The sequence below is a fragment of the Astatotilapia calliptera genome, chromosome 17 (assembly GCF_964374335.1).
Source record: "Astatotilapia calliptera chromosome 17, fAstCal68.1, whole genome shotgun sequence".
Lineage (NCBI taxonomy): Eukaryota > Metazoa > Chordata > Actinopteri > Cichliformes > Cichlidae > Astatotilapia > Astatotilapia calliptera.
In genome coordinates, this window is record NC_137438.1 from 13,747,165 (window position 1) to 13,774,670 (window position 27,506).

Consider the following 27,506-nt stretch of genomic DNA (forward strand, 5'->3'; position numbering starts at 1 on the left):
TAGTTCATAGTCTAGATTTAGAAAGCCTGTAAAGATCTATGTTCTTTATGCAGATCTGTTTGTACTAATGGGAAGCAAGGGAACTGAAAAAAAGGAGGGAGGGTGCGGCACTACAACGAGAACGAACAGCTTGCAGTGTTTTGGGTGTATGGGGGCGTGGGCTCACTCCTGAAATTCAGTTGAATTATTTCCAATTACAGTCAAATGAGAGGCCATGTGTTTGACAGCTAAAGTTAACACAGAAAAAAATATACAGAAAAGGATTGCTTCAAGTTACTACTGCCAAAAATGGTTGCACAAACAACTAAATGATGGCGTATGTTTGGGGGTTTACCGCTTTGAAAATTTAGGCTTTATTTATCGTTAGATTAATAATGACAAATTGTAATCTGTCATATCTTGCTATTCATCTGACGGTGTATTTATCTGATTTTACAACCTGTTGAGGGCTAGAGCATTTTTCCTATGAAAAATCTTAGTATTATATGAAGGTGTTATTTTTTGTTTTTTATCAAATATAATATAAACATTACAGCAAATATTATGTTCTTCACAATGAAAACAAATCTTACGTCATTAATTATTATTCTCCGCTCTCTACTTGTTTTCCCCACACAACATAATCTACATGGGCTCTTTAAGAGGCACACTAGAAGTACCGTCTTATATTAGATTCTGTCCTATGTTATTCTAAGGAGGCTCCCAGGCCTCTGGTAGAGGACCCGAGCTTGAAGGACAGACCGCCCGCAGAAGCGAGAGGGGAAGTTTTTTTAATGTACTCCTACTGCACTCTTCTGGAGAGAGATCACAGATGTTGTTCCTGGGATCTGCTGGGGCCTCTCACCTAACAAGCGCTCTAATTACCACTGGGACTGCTTTTAACCTTCACACTCCACATCTTCTCCAGCTTTTCTCTCAACCCTTGGTACTTCTCCAGCTTCTGATGTTCCTTCTCCCTGATGTTGCTGTCATTCAGTGTCACCATGTCTTTCAGTATGGCTCTCTTCCTCTTTGTCTACCACTACTCTGTCCAGGTTATTATATGGGTTTTTTTGCCTGTCCTGGCAGTGTAGCAATCAGAATTATTGTCTGAAGGGCAACAAAAATGCCCAACAGATTTATTTTCCCAAGTGGACTATTACGGTTTTTGCTATACTGGTGCACTTGATTGTCATAGTTTATTAAATGTATTTATTTATTTATCTTTTAATTTGAAGTTATTACAATGAGAATGGACTGGACTGGGAGATGGGAAAGAAAAAGAAGAAAAAAAGAGAAGTTAGGAAAAGAGCTAACAGAAAGAGAGGGAGATAAAAATAGAGGAGAGATAGAGAGAGAGAAAGAAAAAAGACTGAAAATCTGTTTTATCACCTGCAGAGGACCACTGCAGGGGCAATCGTGCCACCCACCTAGAAAAGGAGAGGAGAGCCCCGACGGAGGTCACCCAGCAGCCACAGTGCAAAAGCCCCAGGGGGCCTGGTGTGATAGACACCAGGCTCTATGGATCTTGATGGTTCTTCCTCTTGCTCCTCTTCTTTCTCAGGTTTCTTCTGCCTGAGGTATTCACTAAGCACACCATTGATTGGCCATCTTCCTGATGTACTCAAGGACGTTTGTTGTCTAATTCTGGATTGTGATTCCAACACTCCCAAGTCACCAGTTTCCTACCTTCCATTTAGCGTACAGTCTGAGGATGCTGGATTTGAGGTGTGTGGCGGAGGTGTGGTCCTGGGCACGGCTGCAGGGGAGGAGTGGTGCAGTGGGCTCAACGGGGCGGTGCTGGAGATGCCGGTGAGAACAGCTGATGGCGATTTGGACTGATAATGGTTTCCTTCCCTTTTTATAGTGAGACGGAGAGGAGCAGAGGGAGAGGGAGGGAAATCAGTATGGCGTTATTTTTGTGCCACTATTCTGAGCGCACGTAAAAAAAATTTGCAGGTGCAAGTGTTGCATTTTGAGGAGAAATTTATTTTGAGCGAAGAAAAGCTGAATTTGAGTGAACAAAATTCATTGCTGCATGCAAAAAATGTATATCCGTGTTTGCTATTATCCATATACACACGCACAATAGCAGCCCCTCTCGCTCAGTTTTTGCACTTGCGCTCGCTCGCAATGTGTCGCTCGCGCTCTCAACATTTCAGCCCGTGCGCGCTCAACTCGTTCTGTACACCGTTATATTTGTGCCACAAAACCAGCCAATCACAGACTTGGATGCAAAAAAAATCTGATTGGCTGTTTTCGTCTCCAACCAGCTCGAAATGACGAAATGCAATATCCCAGAATCCATTTCGTCCAAAACTCAAACGAGGCAGTGGCGGAGGAACACAGAGTGGCGGAGTTTGAAATATTACTCTTTGTGGGTCACAAAATAAACTTTTAAGATATTTTCATGCGAGAATGGTGCTGTGTAAACTTCTAATATCTGCTCGATTTATCAAGACATCACATATTTGCATAAGTGCTCTAACGTTTTTGGAGATGCCTGTTACCCACCAGCTGACCGAATACCTGGACTGGCCATTGGGCATTTACCCGGCATTTGCCCGGTGGGCCAATGGTGATTTTTCATTTTTATGTTAGTTTGTTTGTTTTTGTAATGGTATAAACAATGAAAGGTGGTGGATTAGCCAACTGGTAATAATCAACTCTGGGCTGGACCAATTACAATACATCCGTATTGAGGGGAAAAGACTTCAGCGAGAATAAAAAAGACACAAAGCTGGAGTTATTCTGTGTCTTAGCTGCCTCTTCTCTCCTCATTCTCCCTCCCTCTCCTGTTGCTACTTCAATCATGAAACTGATCAATGATCAGCTGATCGTCTCTCTTGTTTGTTTATCTCCCACTTTGCGCCAGAAACAGGAAACCAGCGGATGTTGCGCTAAACAACAACAGCAGCACGTTCAAAATTGATCAGCTGTTGTTAGAATTTATTTAAAATTAATTTCTAGTATCAGCTGATGTTTGCTGGAGCCACAGCTGTAAAGCTGGAAACATGAAGGTGATACAAATCATACATATATACCAACAAAACAGTGTACATCACTGTCACAACAGCGTTTGTTTTCGTTCAAAGGCTTTATGGTTTTTCCAATAATACCTGGTGGTGTAGTCGGTGATTTTTTTGTCAGTTCAGCCTTATATATTATGTTTAACCCGAGTTCCCACCCGGTCAGCTGGTGGGTAACAGGCATCTCCGAAAACGTTGGAGCACTTATGCAAATATGTGATGTCTTGATAAATCGAGCAGATATTTGAAGTTCACACAGCTACATTCTAACATGAAAATATCTTAAAAGTTTATTTTGTGTCCCAGAAAGAGTAATATTTCAAACTCCGCCACTCTGTGTTCCTCCGCCACTGCCCCGTTTGAGCTTTGGACGAAATGGATTCTGGGATATTGCATTTCGTCATTTCGAGCTGATTGGAGACAAAAACAGCCAATCAGATTTTTTTGCATCCAAGTCTGTGATTGGCTGGTTTTGTGGCACAAATATAACGGTGTACAGAAAGAGTTGAGCGTGCACGGGCAGAAATGTTGAGAGCGTGAGCGACACATTGCGAGCGCAAATACAAAAACTGAGCGAGAGGGGCTGCTATTGTGCGTGTGTATATGGATAATAGCAAACACGGATATACATTTTTTGCATGCAGCAATGAATTTTGTTCACTCAAATTCAGCTTTTCTTCGCTCAAAATAAATTTCTCCTCAAAATGCAACACTTGCACCTGCAAACCTTTTTTACGTGCGCTCAGAATAGTGGCACAAAAATAACGCCATAAATCAGCTGGGACTGACAGCTGTCAGACTGTGTTCAGTCATAACGTGGGAAAATTGTAAATAAATGTGGAACCTGGTGATAAAGACCTGTGTGTGTGTGTACCTGTGTATAGTGCATTTCACAGGGTGAAACCCTACATGCATGGTCAAGAGTTTCCTTGTCTTAATGTAAGTAGCCTCTATGTCTTTGTTTGGCCAGCAGGGTACCTGATCACTAACAATGCGTAGGTGCTGATAGCCTGGGAGCCTTATCTTGGCTCACACCAGGGTGGCTTCCAGCGCGGTCGGCTACCCATCTACTCTGGTCTCCTGGGACCACTACCCTTACTACTATTGACCATGAGTGGGCACCCATGGTCAATAGTAGTAAGGGTAGTAGTCTGGGGCCTCCATCTTTCTCTTGCTTGCAAGATAGATATTACAGAAATGTGTGGCATTAGGTCTTCAGTACTCCTGGGGCTGCAGATAGCCCAGATCTCCTGATCCATCTATATCTGCCTCTGGCTCCTAGATACATAATCACTCATACTTGAAACTCCCTTACACTCTCTTACGCTTTATCTGACACCCACACACCCTTCCTCTCTCTATGTCTCTCTCAGCTCACACACACACACACACACACACACACACACACACACACACACACACACACACACACACACACACACACAAACAAAAAAAAACATAGGCATGCATCCAAAACATGCATGAACAAATACCTAAAATAATTTCACACAGCAAAAGAGAAAATGAAGGTTCAGTGATGCTTAAAAGGAGATAGTTCTCATTCATTTATATTAAATTTAAAAAGCCGTTGCTTTTTGTTTAAATGCACAATTGAACAAAGGGTGTGGCAAAGTGCACTGCCATAATGATTTGACAAAGGAGGAGATGAGTGTCTGAATGTTCATGTAAAAATATAAAAACACCCAATCCTGCGCTCATCTGTTCAGTATATAAATTGTAGAAGTGCTCTTCAGGTTTAGTATCACAGTCCAGGGAAACTAATCTGACTGTGTTTTGGATAAAGCAAGTGTCTTGTAGTGGAAAGAGACAAATTATGAGGGACATTTCTAAAGGGAAAAAAATCCCACAAACCTTAAAGTGCACTTGAAAAGCTCACACAAGAAGGCTAACATAGCTTACCTTGAGAAGGTAAGGGAGCACGCTCAACCCTCATCCCCAGAAAACAGAAGCTAACCCCAGGCAAGGCAGTGTGATGCATCCCGAGACAACAGGACTGGGATATCTACATAACTGTGTGAGTCAATTGCCTTCAAAAAGTTTATCAATTCACTTGAACCAAAATTACGAACACCCAGTGCTGCAAGAGTTAATAGTCTCATTGGGGCCAAGATATACATTTTATAATTGCCTGGTATCAATGGTTGTTCATCTGCCTTTATTTATTTATTTATGTATTTATTTATTTAAAGAACCCATAGGTGGGAATGTGAGTTGTCTGTCTCTGCGTGTTAGCCCTGCGACAGACAGGCGACCTGTCCAGGGTGCAGGGTATGGTAGCTGGAATAGCAACATACCCAAGGATAAGCAGAAGAGAATGACTGATATTGTCATGGTTCGGCTGTGTGGCAGGCAGGAGAGGACCCAAACGCAAACTCACAGAGACAAAAACGTAAACTCAAAACACAGCTTTAATGCTGGCATAAAGTGAAACACATAAAACAGTACTAAACTTAATCTGGGGAGACTAAAGTACAAGGAGCCACAGGGAAAAATCACACAGCTATGAGGGAGACTACGACACAGAACTGAGGGAGACGCAGACCTAAATACACAGAGGGTTAACGAGGGAAGTGGAAGCACATGGGGAACACAGGTGACACCGATAATCATAACGAGACACGGCAGGAGTGAACACAACACCGACGGGAGACGGGTAAAGTAAAACAGGAAGTACAGAGGTTCAGATAGGAGGAGAGAGAACACAGACATAACGGGCAGGGGAAACATGGAATAAACACAAAGAGAGACGAGGGCTCATAAATACACAGAGGGGCACACAGGGGGTAAGAGTCACGAAGGGAAAACACTTAGGGAACAACACAACAGGACAACTCAGGAAACATGGCCTAAATAAGGAACGAAATACAAAAATACAAGGAACTAAGAATACTGGGCCCACATGGCCCGGGACCATGACATCACCCCCCCCCTCAAGGGCTGGCACCAGACAGCCCAAACACAGAAAAACAAAACCAAACAGAAAACGACCCAGGGCGGGCGGCGGGGGCCCAGGACGGAGGGCCCGGAACAGAAAACAAAAGATCACAGCAAACACCGGAGCCCAAGAAAAACAACCCAAAAACACAGTGCAGTTCAGGGGGCCGACCATGCGGACGGCAACGGCGGCGGCGAAGGAGACGACGGAGCATTTCAGGAGGCCGGCCGCGCGCAAGGCAACGGCGGCGGCGAAGGAGACGACGGAGCATTTCAGGAGGCCGGCCGCGCGGAAGGCAGCGGCGGCGGCGAAGGAGACGACGGAGCAGTTCAGGAGGCCGGCCGCGTGGAAGGCAGCGGCCGCGGCGAAGGAGACGACGGAGCAGTTCAGGGGACCGGTTGCGCGGAAGGCAGCGGCGGCTCTCCAGTATTAGGTGTGTTGGCCATGGCCCGGTGGGCACAGGACCAGACGAGGCGGGACCAGACGAGGCGGGACCAGACGGTGGCGATGCGGGGGCCGGACCAGGCGTCGCTGCAGAGGCTGAGGCTGGACCAGGCGACGGCGAAGCAGGAGCTGAGGCTGAGGCCAAGGCCGGACTGGGCGAAGCACAGGCCGACGCCGGACCGGGTGTGGGTGTGGGTGATGCGGGGGCTGGACCCGGCGATGCGGGGGCCGGACCAGGCGATGCGGGGGCCGGACCAGGCGATGCGGGGGCCGGACCAGGCGATGCGGGGGCCGGAGCTGGACCAGGAGGAGCAGAAGCCAAAGTCGAAGCTGGACCAGACGAGGACGAAGACTCTGAGGCTGGGCCAGGTGAAGATGAAGCTGAAGCCGAAGCCGGAGCCGGACCAGGCGAAGCACAGGCTGGAGCTGCAGCAGGTGAAGCACAGGCTGGAGCTGCAGCAGGCGAAGCACAGGCTGGAGCTGCAGCAGGCGAAGCACAGGCTGGAGCTGCAGCAGGCGAAGCACAGGCTGGAGCTGCAGCAGGCGAAGCACAGGCTGGAGCTGCAGCAGGCGAAGCACAGGCTGGAGCTGGACCAGGCAAAGACGTAGACGGAGACACGGAGGCCGCAGCTAGCGTGGGTGAAGACACGGCTGCTGCAAACATGGACGAGGCTGCCGGTGAAGCAGCTGGTGGCTGAACGGGCCCCTCGGACCCTCCAGCGGAGACGAGGAGCTGCTGGAGGGGTCCACCTGAACCCCCAGCGGAGACAGATGCAGAGCCAGCAGGTGCAGAGACTTCTGGCTGAGGGGACGCTAACTGTAGCTGCACAGGGCACGCAGTCGGCTTAGGATGCAACGGCTGGGGCTGTGCAGGGCAAACAGTCTGTCCAAAGTTTGTCAGCACCACGCAGTCCTCAGCTGGCGGAGAAAGCTCACAAAGGCTTCCAGCTGAGGTTGGCAGTGTCTGAATGGGTTGCTGAGCGATTAACTCGGCTGGTGACTGAGCTAACTGAACTAGAGACTGAGCTGGTGACCAAACAGGGAACTGGGCTGATAACTGAGCCAATGACTGTGCTGAGGACAGGAGTGCAAGTTGTAGTTGTGGTTGTCGTGATGGTGGAACAGCAGGTAGTTAAACTGGTGACTGAACAGATGACTGACTCTTGGCTGCTCTCCTCCGAGGGACAGGAACGGGTGCTGGGCCTGGCCGAACACCAGTCATCCCCACCCGAGAAACAGATACGGGTGCAGGGACGAGCTGGGCTCTGGCTGCCTTTACCCTGGGGGCCGGTGTAGGTGCAGGAGCTAGCTGGACCTCTGTCGCTCCCACCCGAGGAACTGAGATGGGTGCAGGAGTCGGCAGGGTCACGGCTGACCTCACCCGGGGAACCGGGACAGGAGCAGGCAAAGGCTGGGTGTCCATCAGCCCCACCCGAGGAGCAGGTACGGGTGCCGGGATGAACGGAGCCTTTGCCAGACTGGGGACAGAAGCAGGGACCAGCTGGACCTCAGCCACCCTCTCCCGAGGAACTGATACGGGTGCGAGGGAAAGCTGGGCCTGCGCTGCCCTGGGTACAGGAACTGGAGGTGGAGAGCGAAGCACAGGAACAGTAACAGTCACTGGGTGAACCAAGTTGGTGGAGCCAAACACAGTTTCAGTAAACAGAGACTTATGGTGGGCTGGTTCTCGCAATCCTGCTGTACTTAAGTTGTCCATGACATAATTAGCAGTTTTAGAAAGAGTGAGTTCAAGAGTAGCCACAGGTACAGGAGAACTCACACAAGCAGCGTCTGGATGAGCTGGATGTGAAACAACACTACACACAGTCGTACAGGATGTAGTCCGAGACGTAGTGCACACAGAGTCCGTGAAACCTGGCCGAAAAGCATGGCGCACAGAGTTAAACTGACATGACCAGGGAACAGAAAAGTTAACCTGTGCAACCAGCTCTGCAGTGCTCAAACCAAAATCTTTTGCCAGTCTATGTATAGCAGATGAAACCTTGCGGCTCTTAACCTTAGCAGGCATTGAATACACAGTTTCCAGGAGTCCACGAGAAAAAACAGAAACAGACTCCTGCTTAGCAGGCACGAGAGAAGGTGAGGTTACACAGGTAAAGTCCGAGTTAACACTTTCAAGTTGTGGCACAGAAAAAACCACAGCCTGAGAAACTGATGGAGCAACACTGGGAGTCACAGATACAAGAGCTGGTTTGAAGATTAAACTGTTCACAGCAGAGGAATGGATAATAGTCTCTGTCACCTGGCTCAGGCAGAACGCTAGGAGCAGACGTTAAATCGGCTTGCTCAGCAACACAGGTCTCATTCTCAGTAACTCTTTGAGGAGCTGAGAGAGCAATGGCTGGTTGAGGAGTTGGCTGAGAAATATCAGGGATGTCTAAAGACAAAATAGGCTGGAACATGAAACAGTCACTAGGAGGAGCATTAGCTATTGAACACACAGTTTCAGGGGGCATGTGTTTCTCAGCATGCACTGTTACATCTAGAGCTGATGATACTGATGGTGTGTGGCTGAGCTCAGACTGGGAAACCTCAGAATCCAAAGGCTGAGTAAAACAGTTCTGCGGGGCTACAATGCTGGTAGCAGAATGTAGGAGAGTCTGGTGTGGAATAACAGTCTTAGGTTCAGCTATCTCTACAGGTGACACATTCATATCAGCTAAATCAAAGAAAATACTGGGCTCAAAAACACAAAGGTTACTAGCGAGAGCAACCGGTGAATGATCTGACACTGAGGTGCCTCGCTGTATTGTGTCTCTGGAGTCCAAACAAAAGGTGACAGAATTATCCGAGTCAGGTAACACAACGGCGGGGAAAACGGAGCCACTCACAGTAGTGCATAGGTCATGAAGTTCGGGTTCCGAAAACTTGGGCGGAGTGTGTGACGCACAGTCACTCTCTCCCACAGGTGCAGCCCGCTCAGCGGTACTGGCGCGACGGCGGCGTGAACGCCGTTTTCGCCGAGAGGGGGAAGGAGATGAGCCAGGCCGCGAATCCTCCAGCGGACCGGGCTGAACGTCCTCCGACCCCTCACACTGGAGAGGCAGCTCCGGGCGGACTCCTACGGTGGAAACGAGAAAGTCCCGGATGTGGGGGCGCAGCGCGCCGAACAGCCACGGGAGTCCGGACACCATCCGCTGTAGACGGACGGCTACGACCTCCCGGTGTTCGTCTCCTGGCAGCGCCTCCCACTCCTGACAGTGGTACTCCACCGTATAGATCAAATCCTCCCGGAGCTAAGCGGAGGGGTTGTGAGTCGCTGGGTCCATGTCGTGGTCGTAGTCTGGCATAAAGTGAAACACAAAAAACAGTACTAAACTTAATCTGGGGAGACTAAAGTACAAGGAGCCACAGGGAAAAATCACACAGCTATGAGGGAGACTACGACACAGAACTGAGGGAGACACAGAACTAAATACACAGAGGGTTAACGAGGGAAGTGGAAGCACATGGGGAACACAGGTGACACCGATAATCATAACGAGACACGGCAGGAGTGAACACAACACCGACGGGAGACGGGTAAAGTAAAACAGGAAGTACAGAGGTTCAGATAGGAGGAGAGAGAACACAGACATAACGGGCAGGGGAAACATGGAATAAACACAAAGAGAGACGAGGGCTCATAAATACACAGAGGGGCACACAGGGGGTAAGAGTCACGAAGGGAAAACACTTAGGGAACAACACAACAGGACAACTCAGGAAACATGGCCTAAATAAGGAACGAAATACAAAAATACAAGGAACTAAGAATACTGGGCCCACATGGCCCGGGACCATGACAGATATGATGAAACTGGGATTTTGTTACACTTAATTTTTGCAAACACAACTAAAACTATAACTGAAACTAATCAAAACTAAACTGAAACTAAGGATTTTCAAAAAAATAAAAACTAAACTAAACTAGCAAACAATTGGTATTTCATAGTTCAGCAATACTGATCAATCTAATAAACTTAGACCTACACCATCCTCCCTATTCTGGTATTTTAAAGAGTACTTAGCGTAAATATTAAGCAACCTAACTAATAGGGTTCCAACTCCCAGCAACAACAAAAATAAATAAATAAAAAATAGGGAACCACCCCTCACGCGCCACCTCATGATGCTTAATCGACGTAATCAACCTTAATTTGATGCAGTGTGAAAAAAAATGCACAGAAATCAATTATTTTTCAAGAAATATTAAATAGATTCAACATCTTTCTTCAACAAAATTGCAGACTGCACAGATGGTACCTTCCCAAAGGAAAAAGTACTATAGCTTACTAGGGTATATATATTAGACTTAATAGTCACTATATACAGTAATTGACTTCTATTCATTTTACATCAAATTAAAACTTTGTGTGTCAGATAATTATTTATTAAAAGCTAGACATTTTAAATGAGAATAAGAAAGAAAAGTATGTCTTTGTGCCCCCTTTTCCCAGTTAATGCCATATCGGCCCCCCTGGCTAAACTTTGCTAGATCCGCCCCTGCACAGTTACCAGCGTCAGCTACGTAGAAAAAGATCCTGGTGTAGAAAGTAATATTAAATAAATTCTAACAACAGCTTATCAAGCTTAAACGTGCTGCTGTTGTTCAGCCGCTGGTTTCCTCTTTCTGGTGCAAAGTGGGCCAAAAACAAAGACGGACTCGCGACAGAAAAGCCGATCAGCTGATCATTTAAGCAGTTTCACGATTGAAGTAGCAGCCGGAGAGCGAGAGGCAGTCGCTCGTTAAGCTTAACATGGGAATGCTTTACAAACATTCAGAGATGGACTTACACACTTGCTTTACTTCTCTCGGGGATAACTTTGTTGGAGATGAAATGCCAGGTTGCTAGCGAAGCTCCAAATGCTATCCAGACCACAGGTCCCGCATGCCACAGCCGCTCTATCACGTGATGCATACTGCTCCGACGTGCTAACGTTCTGAGGTGAGTTACGGCGTGTTGCAAGTTTTGTGAGGTGCTTTCGTGATATTTAATGGATCGGATTACATTTTTTATTTTTCTCCGATATCCGATCCAGTCATTTAGGTCAGTATCGGACCGATACCGATACGTAATATCGGATCGGTCCATCTCTAGTTGCTACACCAACCACCTCCGCAACAACCACGACCACTGCTGCACCAACCAGCACAACTGTTGAGCCAACCACCACAACTGCTGCAGCAATCACTAATACTGCTGAACCGACCACAACAACAATTGCAACAACCACCACAACAGCTGCCCCAACCAAAACAACAGCTGCACTAACCACCACGACCTTTGCTGCACCAACCATAACCAGTGTTGCATTGCCCACAACCACGGCAGTACCAACCACCACAACTTCTGCACCAACCACGACAACAGTTGCACGAACAACCACATCAGCTGCCCCCTAACCACAACAACAGCTGCACTAACCACCACAACCTCTCCTGCACCAACCATGACCAGTGCTTCATCAACCACAACCATGGCAGCACCAACCGCCACAACTTCTGCAACAACCACCACAACAGCTTCGCCAAAAACCACAACAGCTGCCCCAACAAAAACAACAGATGCACTAACCGCCACGACCTCTGCTGCACCAACCATAGCCAGTGTTGCATCACCCACAACCACAACAGCACCAACCGCCACAACTTCTGCAACAACCACCACAATTTCTGCACCAATCACCACAACTTCTGCACCAATCACGACCACTGTGGCACCAACCACCATGACTGCTGCAGCAGCTACGACCACTGCTGCACCAACCAGCACAACAGCTGCACCAACCACGACAACTGCTGCACAAACCACGACCACTGCCACATCAACAAGAACAACAGCTGCACCAGTGACCACAGTTGCTACACCAATGACAACCACTACTGCACCAACCACCACCATCTCTGCACCAACCTCAACCACTGCTGCACTAACGACCACAGTTGCTTCACCAATAACAACTGTTTCAACCATGAAAACTACTACACCAACCACCACAACAGCTGCATCAACCATGACCAGTGCTGCATCTACTACCACAACAGCTGCAGCACACAGCACCACAACAACCTCCCCAGATGCTACAGCAACTGTAGCATCAACCACTACAACAGCTGCACCAATCACGATCACTGCTGTATCAATCACCACAACAATACTAGCACCAATCAGCACAGCAGCTGCACCAACCACCACAGCACCAACCACAACAACCACCACAACAACAGCTTCCCCAACCACAACCCCTGCTGCCCCAACCACCACAACAGCTGCGCCGACCACAACAACTGGTGAACCAACCATTACAACAATAGCTTTACCAACCACCACATCAACAGTTTCTCCTACCTCAGCCACTGGTGCACCAACCACCACAACACTTGAATCAACCACAATAACAACTGTTTCAACCATGACAACTAGGGATGGGTATCGAAGAACCGGTTCCCACTGTTTCAATCCCTTGGAATTGTTTGCCATTTTTGCAAACGATTCCCTTATCGATTCCAGTTGCCCCGAATGACGTCACCACGTTGCGGAGCGTCATTTACCTGGCAGGAAACACGGCGCGTAAGCAGCTCAAACGCTCAAAAGTTTGATTATACTTTACGAGAACGGATGACAATAGGGCAACTTGCAATACTTGAAAAGTAGATACTTCATTTAAGGGAGGAAACACTACGAATATGCAAAAGCATTTGCTCACAAAACACGTGATAACCTTAAATGAATGTCATGTTTTTAATTCCGCTCCGGACTCGTGAATTTCAACCCAGCAGCAGCGGTAATGTTTGCACGTCCTCTCCCGTTAATGCGGCAGGTAAATAATCAACTAACAGTGCATATTATGTTAGCGCGATCTGCCTTATTACAAAACCTGCCATTACTGTGCATTTAGGTGACCATGATGAGAGAGACAGACAGAGTCTGGCTGGCTCAGATGCTGGTAGTTCTCCCTGCAGTCTACCGGTAGCGTCTCCTTTCAGGCCAGGATAGACGAATGTCACCGAGCAGTGACTAAGTTTGTGGTAAAAGGCTTGAACCCATTTGCCACAGCAGATGCCCCCAATTTTCGGTAAGTGAATGTGTTTAATTGTAGGCAGGGAAATTACTGGATATTCTTGTGTAATTGCTACTGAATAATTTATGTTATACTTTGTTATTGCTACAGAAGAATATTTATTTTATTATTTTACATTTACAATTTTTTTTCCTGGGGACCCTGTGACACCCCTTTGAAGAGCCGTAGGCTGTGGATCTCTTAAGATCTCACTGTTGGTGTTTGTAAGGCCATGTTACTCCTAAATTTCTATCTTGTTCAAAGAGAAGATTTGTTCAAAGAGAAGTTCTAAGCTAATCGAACTTAGTCTTCTCCTTTTTTAAAAAGAATCGTTAAACAGAATCGAAAATGGAATCGGAATCGTGAAAATCTTATCAATACCCATCCCTAATGACAACTACTACACCAACCACAACAACAGCTGCATCAACTACAACAATAGCTGTACCAACCACCACAGCACTAACAACCTCTGTCAGTGCGCCCCAGGGTGGCTGTGGCTACAATGTACACTCAACAAAAATATAAACGCAACACCTTTGTTACTGCTCCCATTCCCCATGGGATGGACGTAGAGACCTAAAATTCATTCCAGATACACAATATAACCATCCCTCCCAAACAGTGGTCACAAATCAGTCCAAATGTGTGGTAGTGGGCACATTTGCTATATTGAGATAATCCATCCCACCTCACAGGTGTGCCAAATCAGGATGCTGATCTGACAACATGAGTAGTGCACAGGTGTACCTCAGACTGCCCACAACAAAAGGCCACCCTGGAATGTGCAGTTTTGTCTCACAGCAAAATGCCACAGATGCCACAAGCAATGAGGGAGCGTGCAATTGGCATGCTGACAGCAGCAATGTCAACCAGATCTGTCGCCCGTGCACTGAATGTTTATTTCTCAACCATAAGCCGTCTCCACAGGCGTTTCAGAGAATATGGCAGCACATCCAACCGGCCTCACAACCGCAGACCTCGTGTAACCACACCAGCCCAGGACCTCCACATCCAGCAGGTTCACCTCCAAGATCGTCTGAGACCAGCCACCCAGACAGCTGCTGGAACAATTGGTTTGCACAACCAAACAATTTCTGCACAAACTGTCAGAAACCGTCTCAGGGACGCTCAACTGCATGCCCGTCGTCCTCATCGGGGTCTTGACCTGACTCCAGCTCGTCGCCGTAACAGACTTGTGTGGGCAAATGCTCACATTCGATGGCGTCTGGCACGTTGGAGAGGTGTGCGCTTCACGGATGAATCATGGTTCACATTGTTCAGGGCAGATGGCAGCTGAGAATGTCCCAGTTCTTGCATGGCCAGCATACTCACCGGACATGTCACCCATTGAGCATGTTCGGGATGTGCTTGACCGGCGTATACGACAGCGTGTAGTGGAGTGGACCAACATTCCACAGGCCACAATTGACAATCTGATAGACTCTATGCAACGATGTGTTGCACTGCATGAGGCAAATGGTGGTCACACCAGATACTGACCGGTTCTGGGTCCCCAGACCCCCAATAGCGCAAAAAACTGCACATTCCAGGGTGGCCTTTTGTTGTGGGCAGTCTGAGGTACACCTGTGCACTACTCATGGTGTCAGATCAGCATCCTGATGTGGCACACCTGTGAGGTGGGATGGATTATCTCAATATAGCAGATGTGCCCACTACCACACATTTGGACTGATTTGTGACCACTGTTTGGGAGGGATGGTTATATTGTGTATCTGGAATGAATTTTAGGTCTCTACGTCCATCCCATGGGGAATGGGAGCAGTAACAAAGGTGTTGCGTTTATATTTTTGTTGAGTGTAGCTTGCCATCACCAGTGTGTGAATCTGTGTGTGAATGGGTGGATGACTGGATATGTAAAGCGCTTTGGGGTCCTTAGAGACTAGTAAAGCGCTATATAAATACAGGCCATTTACCATTTACCATTTAACACCAACCACCACCACAACAACAGCTTCCCCAACCACAACCACTGGTAAACCAACCATTACAACAACAGCTTTACCTACCACCACAACAACAGTTTCTCCTACCTCGACCACTGTTGCACCAACCACCACAACACTTGCTTCAACCACAATAACAACTGTTTCAACCATGACAACTACTACACCAACCACAACAACAGCTGCATCAATTACAACAATAGCTGCACAAACCACCAAAACTGCTGCACCAACAATGACCACTGCTTCAATAACAACAAGCAATGCATCTTCTATTAAAATGAATGTAATTTCTTCTGTTTTTGGAGTCCTTCTCTTTATCCTCTATTAATAAAAGGAAAATCACGCATGGAAACCCACGAGACCCCTAAAAAATTGTGAAAGGACCTATTGATACACAACCTGTCACGGTTTGCCAGGGCAAGCCGTGTGGAATTATTTAGGATCAGGACGCGGCAGCTCTGGTGCAGGTGAGTATTTATTAACGAAGGAAATACAAACAACAAAGGCACTGGGAACATGAAACTAGAACCAAAACTGGGTAAAACTAACAAAACAAACCAGAAACAAAGATGCAGGGAGGTCCGGGGAAATACACATGGAGAGATGCAGGGAGACCGAGGGGAAACAACACAGACAAACCAGCAAGTACCATGACAGAAGACACAACTTAAATACACTCAGAGAACACAGGGAGATTACACACCGGTGGGGAACACAACTGGGAGTGATTAACGTGACGAGACTAGGGAGGCAAACTGAAAACATTCACATAAGACGCAGACCTTCACAATAAAACAGGAACTTACACATAAAAGGACACAAACTAAGAAACGCGGACTAGATACAGGAACACACGGGCAAAACAGAGTAAACACTAAACAGAGGAAGAACAGAACCAAAATCGCAAGAAGAGAAAACACAAAACGCTGGGTCAAAAGGACCCAGGATCATGACACAACCCGTTTACTTCTACTTGTCTTGTATAGTTGGGTTTTTCCTACATCTTATCATATTTAAGTGTCTCGGTAAAAGTGGAGAAATATTTAAGACACTATTATCCTTTTCCAAGTGACTTTAAAAATGTAATTGTTTACATAATGTTTTAAATACAAATATATTTATTTATCTATTTATTAGAGTCATTGTTTAAATGTGTTAAATAAATGTAGTAGTATGCAATGCTATGAGTACAAATAAACATCTATATACTGTACCCATAACTAGTGATCTGGAAAATGTTTGTCATAACTTAATATATCACCAGTGTTCTATTCCTAAAAAAGAAAAATTAAATGATATAACTATTCAGGACAGCACTTCTAAAACTAGTGCCACCAATAACACCAAAAAACAAAGCAAGAAAACAACCAACTGTGACAGTAATGAAGATATAATATATCTGACATAAGGATGGACTTATTTGTGCAACATTCTCATTGATGAGAAGTATAGGAGACAAAAAACAAGCTATGACAATATTTTTGGTTTCTATAATATAATATGAATGTCACTTATTTTCTTGAGTTTTCTCAAATAAGGTCCCACATTTTACAGTTTTTTTCAATCGCTAACAAGCGCCTACCCATACTTCAGATACTTTTTCTAAACCCTTAACACAGACTCACACCTACAAAACACAATTGGCCAAATGGATAATTTTCTTCTCAAAAATACATTTTGTTAAATATATATTAACTCTTCATTTCAAAATAGAACACATCTTTCTCTGCACACACTAACTGTACAAAAACACTATAAATCTGACTCAAAATGAAATTAGTCTGTCAAAGAATAACACTTGTTTTCACTTCACAAGGTACATGCAGTCAATCAAAGTACACCAGGTTTCAAAATACTGGCTATTATTGACATTACAAAAACTGCATAGACTTTTATGTTTCAGTTTTACAGGTATTTGCATGCGAAACATGCAATCCACCATTTTGACACCAGAAATGTCTTGGTTGGTAACTGTATGTCCACATGTACAGTAATGTTCACATTCAAAAGCATTCCAGTAAAAAGCAAACAAGTTTCTGTTTCTTTACTGTTTACTACAGGAGGTACAGTAGAAACACGGTATGATAGGACAGAGAAAGTTTTACAGTATTGCTTACAGTGAACAAAATATCCATGAAACACACAAGAGCATTCTGAACAAAAAAACAACAGCAAAAAGCCAAGATAAAAAGGGGGGTAGGGGGAGGGGGGCTAAAAAAAGGCAAAAAATTTGCATCTAATCTCTGCGATCTTCAGGGTTAGGCCACATGTTTTCATCAACATCACATCTGATGTTATCCAAGTCGATGCACCTGGGATAAAACCGCCTGGTATGTCGGATCCACCCTTGGCAATCGTCAACTGTGATGTCCCTGGAGCCAGCATCCATGGCTTCAAGGAGGGACATCTGGTCATGTGGCTGATGGTCATAAACCTTCCACCTCCATGCAGAAAAGAACTCCTCTATGGGGTTGAGGAAAGGTGAATAGGGTGGAAGGAAGAGACTTACCAGTCTTGGGTGGACTTCAAACCATGTTGTTATTGCTTGCGAGTGATGGAAAGCCACATTGTCCCAGGTAATTACAAAGGTCCTCATGTTTTCACCCTCCTGACCCTGCTCTGGAACCAGGCGCTGGTGGAGATCATTGAGAAAGGCAAGCAAGCGCTCTGTATTATAGGGTCCAACCTGACATCTGTGAAGGAGTAATCCTGCATTTGCAATTGCTGCACACATGGTAATGTTTGCCCCTCTCTGTCCTGGCACATCAACTGTGGCCCTTTTTCCAATTACATTTCGTCCACGTCGACGCCTTTTGGCCAGATTGAATCCTGCCTCATCGATGTATATGAATTCATGAGGGGCCTGGTTGGCCTCCAATTCCATAACTCTCTGAAACAAAGTTTAAGTAAGTCATGTTATTACTGTATACCATATTGTACTGTAACCTAGTATTGTGTAGGTTATCTACTTGCAAAGTGCAAAGCTTATAGAACTGGACATTGGATTGAATATACACTGTACCTGGACATATTGTCGTCGTAGCTCCTTGACCCTCTCACTGTTCCTCTCAAAGGGAACAGTGTAGAGCTGTCATGGTCCGTGGTCCTGTGTCTGTGGAATGCGTGATGCTCGGGTAGCCACACCCCCGGGCTGGGTCATCACCAGCACACCTGCTCTCCATCACGGTGACTACACGGAGATCTACTTAACCCGGCGCTGACGGATGCTCCACGCCAGTCCGTTAGTCATCCCCACAGTGGTAACCAGACTTCCACGAAAAGCGTGCATTCTCTGCTGGTTTGGAACTGTGTTTAACCTGCCTACTTCTGTCCAGGTTTCTACTCGGCGTCTGCTACCTGCCTGTCCTCCGGCTCAACTGGATCTCGCGGTGCTCACCTGGCCCACTCACCATTTCCACGGACTTCCTGCCCCCACGGACTGCCACACTTCCCTCCCGAGCTCCCACGGTCCCGTTCTATCGTAAGCCCCCTACTCTAACTCAGTCCTGATGTGTTTTCCCCGTTTCCTGGCTCCCTAGTAATCATCTCCCCTTTCTATTGCAGCCCCCCACCATCCCGATCCCAGCTTCCTCGTGTCATTGTTTCCCCGGTTTTTTAGTTTCCTGTTTCGCTCTCTAGTTTCCCCGGGTCGCCTTTCGTTGTTACAATAAAGTGTTTTTCTGTCAGTGCGGAGTCTGCGCCTGGATCCTTTCGTGCCCGCGCACCACGGCTCATGACAAAAGCTGCTTCATCCGCACTCTGTGTTTGGACAATGTCTGCGTAATGGTTGTGAGGCTGATTCTATCGATATTGTCAAATATCTCATGGTCCGCCACAATTCTAGTTTGAATTTCACGCAGTTTTATTGCATTATTTGCAGTAACCATTTCTACAATGGCAAGCTCCTGATCATTACTGAGGAGCTTTCCTCTTCCCCCAGAGGGTGGAAGACGTTGCATTCTTTAGAAAGACAAAAAATTCAACATATGCATTACTGTATGACCATATTGACAAGTGAGAATAGAAACAATCCATGTAAAATGCAATACTTACCTGTTGGTTTGTTGAAAGATGCGTATAATGGAGGCAACCGTTGACCGCCTCAAATTGGGCTGCACTCTTTCACCAGCCTCTCTTAGTGAAAGACCATGGTTGATTACATGGTCAATGATAGTGGCACGAATTTCATCACTGACTACTGTTCTTGCAGCCCTTGGAATGCCACCACCACGCATTCTTACACCTCTACCTTGCCCTCTCCTTGGGCCTGCTCTTCTCCCTGGGCCCCTTGCTCTTACTCTTCCTCAACCAGACATTACAGTGTTTGTCTTTTTTTTGTTTCCAAAAACATCACTCCTCAAGGTCTTGCCTTATAAACCCCACTGAGTCTAAGCCAGAATGGAAGAAGCTGTGGTTGGCCCAATTTACCCAACATAAATCAGCTGTGTGTCAATTATTCAATTGTTTGTTTATTATCAGCTGAGATATATTTTTGATATTGATATTGTTTTTGTACTGATATCATTGCAGAAGCAGAGGTTTTTATACTGTATCTAAGGTTTGGAATATTGTTTTTGCTATTGTGGGATGTTGTGTGTTAACATTCGTAGATACTACAAAAACAGTCCATAATTTTGTTGGGAGGTATAGCTTGTCTGTTAAGAAAATGTAAGCATTGTGGAAATGTGTTCACTGACTGCATATTGGGTGAACACGACATGAAATGTGTGAATGGTATGGCCACAACAGACCGATGCTGTGCTAATTGTGTTTAGAGTTTTGCAAATGTGACAACTGTTTGGACAAACGCTTGTTAGCGACTGAAAAAAACTGTAATTATTCTTGGCAAAACACTAGAACAATTGCAGGTGTCCATCTAGCTAGCCCTAAAGAAGAGGAGTAAAAAGGGATTCAGGTTTTTTAAGTGGTGGGTAATTTCAACTGCAACATTACTGTCAGCTCTCCAGGGCCGTGCAGAGATGTTTAATAAGGGGCACAACTAACCAGGCTCAATGACAACAACCCACATTCATCAAGAATCTCATTTGGAATTGCATCATACTACATCACTGTCATCAGGTGGGGACAATGCAAAGCAAATGCAGCCTGTGTTTTACCTGATGTGGTACAATGTTGCTGTTGAGGAGTTGCTCTCCTTCTGCCGATAGTGTTGGAGGGCACAGCTGTGTTGATCTGAGACTGTAGGAGAGGTGATTTCTGATTAAACAAGTGTTATGAGATAATAATAAAATGCAAAGATTGTCCCACCCTTGCCCTTCCGCCCACCAATATGAGTCATGGTCTGAGTAACCCTTTCAGGCCAGTCACACACAGACTCTGTACTCAGACCAAGTTCTTTGTACTACTTCCAAGCACTTTGGAACCTGTTCTCTAATGTGTGCCTTTTCTATTGTCCTATTAACCTGTGGCAAGTATAAAACTTTCTAAAAGTAAACACAGGATAGCCTATAGCTCTTCTCGGTTCGTAAATTATTTAATAAATGACCAACGTACCGACTTAATCTGCCCTACAGAAACCTTATAGCACAAATATAAATGTTAGTTCAAATTACTTAGCAATTCTGAGTAATTAATTTGATAAGAATCAATGATAAGGGAATTGATAAGAATTTACCAATTCCGATTCCATTATCAATATCAACTATGAATTCAATTCTCTTATAGAATCTCATTAGGTTATCATTGGCTCCACTTTGAGAGTTACCATCAATACCAAGCAGCAATAAAGACATTTTGAACTGCATGCTCTATGGTCAAAGGTTTGACGGAAGTATTCCCCGTCACTCCTGTGATCAGTTTTAGGGTCATTACTCAAAAAGGAATTATTTACACATATTACACAGTACACTTTTCTTAAAAGTAATGCAGTACTTTTCTTAATTACTCCCAGGCAAAAGTAATTTGTTATACTACTCCTTACATTACTTTCATGTTTCTCTGTAAAATGACGTTAAACACATTCTCTCATAATTGCCATTTACCAAAATAAGCAGACAGAACACAGTCCCACGCACAAATAAAAAAACTATTCTAATGAGGCAATAAATAGGACCTTTCTTTTTGTATTGACATAAGAACACAGATGGAACAAAGCAAAAATGCAAACCAACACAAAGAAACTTAAAAAAAAAACAAGAATAGGTAGAAACAGAGGCAAAAGCCTGACTCGCTGCATTTGTTAACTGTTGAAGTTTTGGGTCTGGCTGTTGGGCTGGTGTTGGGATTAGCTCAGGTTTAACATTATTCTGGGGCTTTGGCTAACTTAGCATTAGCGTGCTGTTTGTGCAGGTACTTGCAAAGAGCTGAAGTTTTGTTAGGAGCATAATGCAGCAATTTTTGTCCTGGATGCAGTTTACCATCACAGTCTCATTCTCTTCTGGAATAAAACATAAGCAAAATGTCTATATCCATGCTGTAGACTGTGCTGATATTTTTTTTAAAACAAAAATGCCAAGGAGGAAAGACATGAGCCATATTATGCCACTCCAGCTTATTAATCAGCCATAGAACCAGACAGAATTCTAATTGATTTGAAGTTTGAGTCTTATCCTTGTTCACCCTTTCATGTATGCCATAGAAACATAACATGTGACAGCATTCCCTGAAAACCCTCTTTTGTCTGATCATTTCATAGTAACATTTACATTTACTGTAACAAATTACACAGAAGTGGGGAAAAAGTGTTTGTTGCTATGACACTATTCATCACTGGTTGAAGAAAATAAGAACCCCTTAAACAGGCGTTTAGGGTCAAACAAAAATAAAAACACAACCTGAAATTCATACACAATTCAAATGCAGATGACAGGCCTAAATGACGCACAACAGGAAACAATTGTCATTCATTTAATTTTAGAAATGAACGTAACTGTTTACCCTTTTTTGTTTTGACAGTATTAAATGCTGGATTAAAAGGGTGTGGGACCTGTACTTACGTCATGATTTTGCAAAAGAGCAAACTGCAAGTTTGGAATTTAAAAAATGTAAACACACCCAGTCTGTTCAGCATATAATTATATATTATATAATTTATAAAGTAACCATTAAAGTGTATAATTTAGAACACAGAGTAACAGAGAAAACAAAATAGAGTAATGAAGAGGAAAAGGCAAAAAAGGACTATTTAAATTTTCTATATCAAGAGACAGGCACTTGCGGTGGCAAGAAAGGAAACGCTTCTAATTCCATTTCCTGAAACCTAAAAATTGTTTCCTCATGTTTTGTTTTCCGTCCTGCTTGCCTTACTTGTCCTGACAGAATGCCACTCCCAGTGCTACGTATTGTATGTTTGCCTATTTAGCTGCAGTAATAAAGTCTACTATTTCTACAAATATTACCATCACCTGGATGACTGAGAACCTATACAGACATAGAAATTACTATGTCTGCGTAAGTTACAATGCAGATAGACATTAAACACATAAAGAGAGTAAAAACAAATCAACAAACAAAAAACAGCACTTTTCTTTATGTATTTAAAAAGTTATCTATCCAGTCAAAGGTAAATAAAAGAAAATAAGATTTAATGTATAGACTATGGAGCAGTTATCCTGCACAGGTCAAATTATTATGGTGAAGTATTCACAGGGTGATCTGCTAGCAGTGTGGTGTAATTTAGATGCAAAGACCCAGCAAGTTCACTTCAGTAATGTACAGTGTTCTGCCAGGAGGAGCCCAAACTAACATCTCAAAGAAATGAGCAGACCAGGTAGGGTCGCTGAGGGAGCGAGTAATAACCTATTAACAAAAAAAGGTTTCAATTCAATTTGATTCAATTTTTTTATACAGCACCAAACCACAACGACAGTCATGTCAAGGCACTTTATATTGTAAGATCGACCCTACAATAATATAACACAGAAAACCTCAACAATCATATGACCCTATGAGCAAGCGCTTTGGCAACAGTGGGAAGGAAAAACTCGCTTTTAACAGGAAACATCCTCCAGCAGAACCATGCGGGATGAGAGGAGGAATTCAGGAAAAGACCCAAGGACCATGACAACATTGTTTGTGTGTGCACGCATTTTTTATTTGTTTGTTTGTTGGGGTCTTTTTGCCCAGCTGTCATATTGTAATATTCAGACTTTATTATGTAGCACATTAACATGGTTTCATTAATATTTGTATTTTGGCAGACATTTCCCTTTGGTTTTTTATGCATGGATATGGAGAAATGGTTTGCTGAAAAGACAAGTTAGTTCAATAAAACTACTCTCTGTTTCAAAACTGTATTTCTGAGGAACAGAAATGAGTGGGGCTTGGGTATAAACGCTCAGCGTAAGGTTCAAGTGAAGAATTTTAGGATAGAGCTAACGTTTTGACATCACAGGCATAACTTAATTTTACCTAGAAGCAGCTATCTTAATGACATCAGGCATAAAACATACGCTGCTTTTTTTGTCATTGAATTTAGACATTAATTTAACTGTATCGCCAGCTTTGTAAATGACATTCTCAGGTACATTGCCTGCCTAAAATATAACAATAAGGACATGGGATAAAGTAAGATGTGTATTTTGTTGTCAGTCTTTTGCACATTGTAGTTTCAATTAGGCAGGCATCTGACATTAAATTGTTTGAAGGCTTGTGTAATATCATTCGTAGAACCCTCCTCTTTTTTCCCCTAAGTCCTTAATGATTCCCCTACCCAACCTTGAAGATTTGTCAGGTAAAGGTCAGGTTAGGAAAAGGAGGTACTTCTAAATGCACTCTGTGTGTTAAAACAAAAATGCCAAGGAGGAAAGACATGAGCCATATTATGCCACTCCAGCTTATTAATCAGCCATAGAACCAGACAGAATTCTAATTGATTTGAAGTTTGAGTCTTATCCTTGTTCACCCTTTCATGTATGCCATAGAAACATAACATGTGACAGCATTCCCTGAAAACCCTCTTTTGTCTGATCATTTCATAGTAACATTTACATTTACTGTAACAAATTACACAGAAGTGGGGGAAAAGTGTTTGTTGCTATGACACTATTCATCACTGGTTGAAGAAAATAAGAACCCCTTAAACAGGCATTTAGGGTCAAACAAAAATAAAAACACAACCTGAAATTCATACACAATTCAAATGCAGATGACAGGCCTAAATGACGCACAACAGGAGACAATTTCATTCATTTCATTTTAGAAATGAACGTAACTGTTTACCCTTTTTTGTTTTGACAGTATTAAATGCTGGATTAAAAGGGTGTGGGACCTGTACTTACGTCATGATTTTGCAAAAGAGCAAACTGCAAGTTTGGAATTTAAAAAATGTAAACACACCCAGTCTGTTCAGCATATAATTATATATTATATAATTTATAAAGTAACCATTAAAGTGTATAATTTAGAACACAGAGTAACAGAGAAAACAAAATAGAGTAATGAAGAGGAAAAGGCAAAAAAGGACTATTTAAATTTTCTATATCAAGAGACAGGCACTTGCGGTGGCAAGAAAGGAAACGCTTCTAATTCCATTTCCTGAAACCTAAAAATTGTTTCCTCATGTTTTGTTTTCCATCCTGCTTGCCTTACTTGTCCTGACAGAATGCCACTCCCAGTGCTACGTATTGTATGTTTGCCTATTTAACTGCAGTAATAAAGTCTACTATTTCTACAAATATTACCATCACCTGGATGACTGAGAACCTATACAGACATAGAAATTACTATGTCTGTATAGGTTACAATGCAGATAGACATTAAACACATAAAGAGAGTAAAAACAAACCAACAAACAAAAAACAGCACTTTTCTTTATGTATTTAAAAAGTTTTAAAAAAATTCCTCACTAGGAAAATGATTCCTAGAAAGTAGGTAGTGGTTATTTTCCAATTCAAGCTACACTTATACTTTTCCAGTCAAAGGTTAATTATAATTTCTTTCTTTTTCTTTTTTTTTGCCTGTCCCGTTAGGCTCTTTTGCCATCAGAATTGTTGTCTAAAGGCAAAGAAAGGTGCCCAACGGATTTACTTCACCAAATTGACCATCCCAGCCTTGCCGTAATGGTCCATTTGATTCACCTTTTATTGTTCATTTTATTTTCACTTACTGAATACGGGACAGACTTATAATTTCTTTAGAATGATCATTATTTTAACTTCTAATTAGAGTTGATTGGGATAAAGTGATCGATAGAGGAAATTCTACTTCAGTCGTTAAACAAAGTGGAGGAAAGGCGTTACACTCAGTAACTATCCAGCAGGTAAATAAAAGAAAATAAGATTTAATGTATAGACTATGGAGCAGTTATCCTGCACAGGTCAAATTATTATGGTGAAGTATTCACAGGGTGATCTGCTAGCAGTGTGGTGTAATTTAGATGCAAAGACCCAGCAAGTTCACTTCAGTAATATACAGTGTTCTGCCAGGAGGAGCCCAAACTAACATCTCAAAGAAATGAGCAGACCAGGTAGGGTCGCTGAGGGAGCGAGTAATAACCTATTAACAAAAAAAGGTTTCAATTCAATTTGATTCAATTTTTTTATACAGCACCAAACCACAACGACAGTCATGTCAAGGCACTTTATATTGTAAGATCGACCCTACAATAATATAACACAGAAAACCTCAACAATCATATGACCCTATGAGCAAGCGCTTTGGCAACAGTGGGAAGGAAAAACTCGCTTTTAACAGGAAACATCCTCCAGCAGAACCATGCGGGATGAGAGGAGGAATTCAGGAAAAGACCCAAGGACCATGACAACATTGTTTGTGTGTGCACGCATTTTTTATTTGTTTGTTTGTTGGGGTCTTTTTGCCCAGCTGTCATATTGTAATATTCAGACTTTATTATGTAGCACATTAACATGGTTTCATTAATATTTGTATTTTGGCAGACATTTCCCTTTGGTTTTTTATGCATGGATATGGAGAAATGGTTTGCTGAAAAGACAAGTTAGTTCAATAAAACTACTCTCTGTGCCTGTGACACACACGCAGACCCGATACAAAGAATACCTTATGTTTGATTTCCACCATGGTATTATTAAGATATAAATAGATTATACCTCAACAAGAGAGGGTGCAGCAATGTCATCAGAAAGCAGAACTGTGCTGTGAGAATAACAATTCCCGTGTTTGCTATTATTTAACTTATTACACTAAATACTTTCAAATATTTTAAGCTTTTATTAGAGTCACAGTATCATCTGTACTTGGTGATGTGTGCAAACTGTCAAAGTAACATGTTATTAGCAAAATGAACAAAGTGCAAAATATACTTTTCAGTTTATGAAAAATAAAACAGAAGTGTTTGAGCTAAAATATACAGTGGGGCAAAAAAGTATTTAGTCAGCCACCGATTGTGCAAGTTCCCCCACTTAAAATGATGACAGAGGTCAGTAATTTGCACCAGAGGTACACTTCAACTGTGAGAGACAGAATGTGAAAAAAAATCCATGAATTCACATGGTAGGATTTGTAAAGAATTTATTCGTAAATTAGGGTGGAAAATAAGTATTTGGTCACCTCAAACAAGGAAAATCTCTGGCTCTCACAGACCTGTAACTTCTTCTGTAAGAAGCTTTTCTGTCCCCCACTCGTTACCTGTATGAATGGCACCTGTTTGAACTCATCATCTGTATAAAAGACACCTGTCCACAGCCTCAAACAGTCAGACTCCAAACTCCGCCATGGCCAAGACCAAAGAGCTTTCGAAGGACACCAGGAAAAGTATTGTAGACCTGCACCAGACTGGGAAGAGTGAATCTACAATAGGCAAGCAGCTTGGTGTGAAAAAATCAACTGTGGGAGCAATCATCAGAAAATGGAAGACATACAAGACCACTGATAATCTCCCTCGATCTGGGGCTCCACGCAAGATCTCATCCCGTGGGGTCAAAATGATCATGAGAACGGTGAGCAAAGATCCCAGAACCACACGGGGGGACCTGGTGAATGACCTGCAGAGAGCTGGGACCAAAGTAACAAAGGTCACCATCAGTAACACACTACAACGGCAGGGAATCAAATCCCGCAGTGCCAGACGTGTTCTGCTGCTGAAGCCAGTGCATGTCCACGCCCGTCTGAAGTTTGCCAGAGAGC

The 27,506-nt window shown here is 43.8% G+C and overlaps 1 protein-coding gene and 1 long non-coding RNA gene across 2 annotated transcripts; one reads left to right on the forward strand and one right to left on the reverse strand.

The window, feature by feature from the left end:
- The first annotated feature begins 11,188 nt into the window (after positions 1-11,188).
- On the forward strand, positions 11,189-14,135 carry LOC145421271 (uncharacterized). Its single transcript, XM_080291340.1, has one exon. It carries the CDS (start codon positions 11,863-11,865, stop codon positions 12,934-12,936), a length of 1,074 nt encoding a protein of 357 aa, XP_080147466.1. The 5' UTR covers positions 11,189-11,862; the 3' UTR covers positions 12,937-14,135.
- A 3,337-nt stretch (positions 14,136-17,472) lies between these two features.
- LOC113009211 (uncharacterized) lies at positions 17,473-22,281 on the reverse strand. Its single transcript, XR_013902732.1, has 2 exons — positions 18,466-22,281; positions 17,473-18,333 (listed from the first exon to the last, which is right to left on the reverse strand). It is a non-coding gene; the product is annotated as an uncharacterized LOC113009211 (long non-coding RNA).
- Positions 22,282-27,506: the final 5,225 nt, after the last annotated feature.

Coding starts and splice junctions, on each gene's coding strand:
- LOC145421271 (XM_080291340.1), top strand. CDS start 11,863: ATGACCAGTGCTTCATCAACCACAACCATGGCAGCACCAACCGCCACA.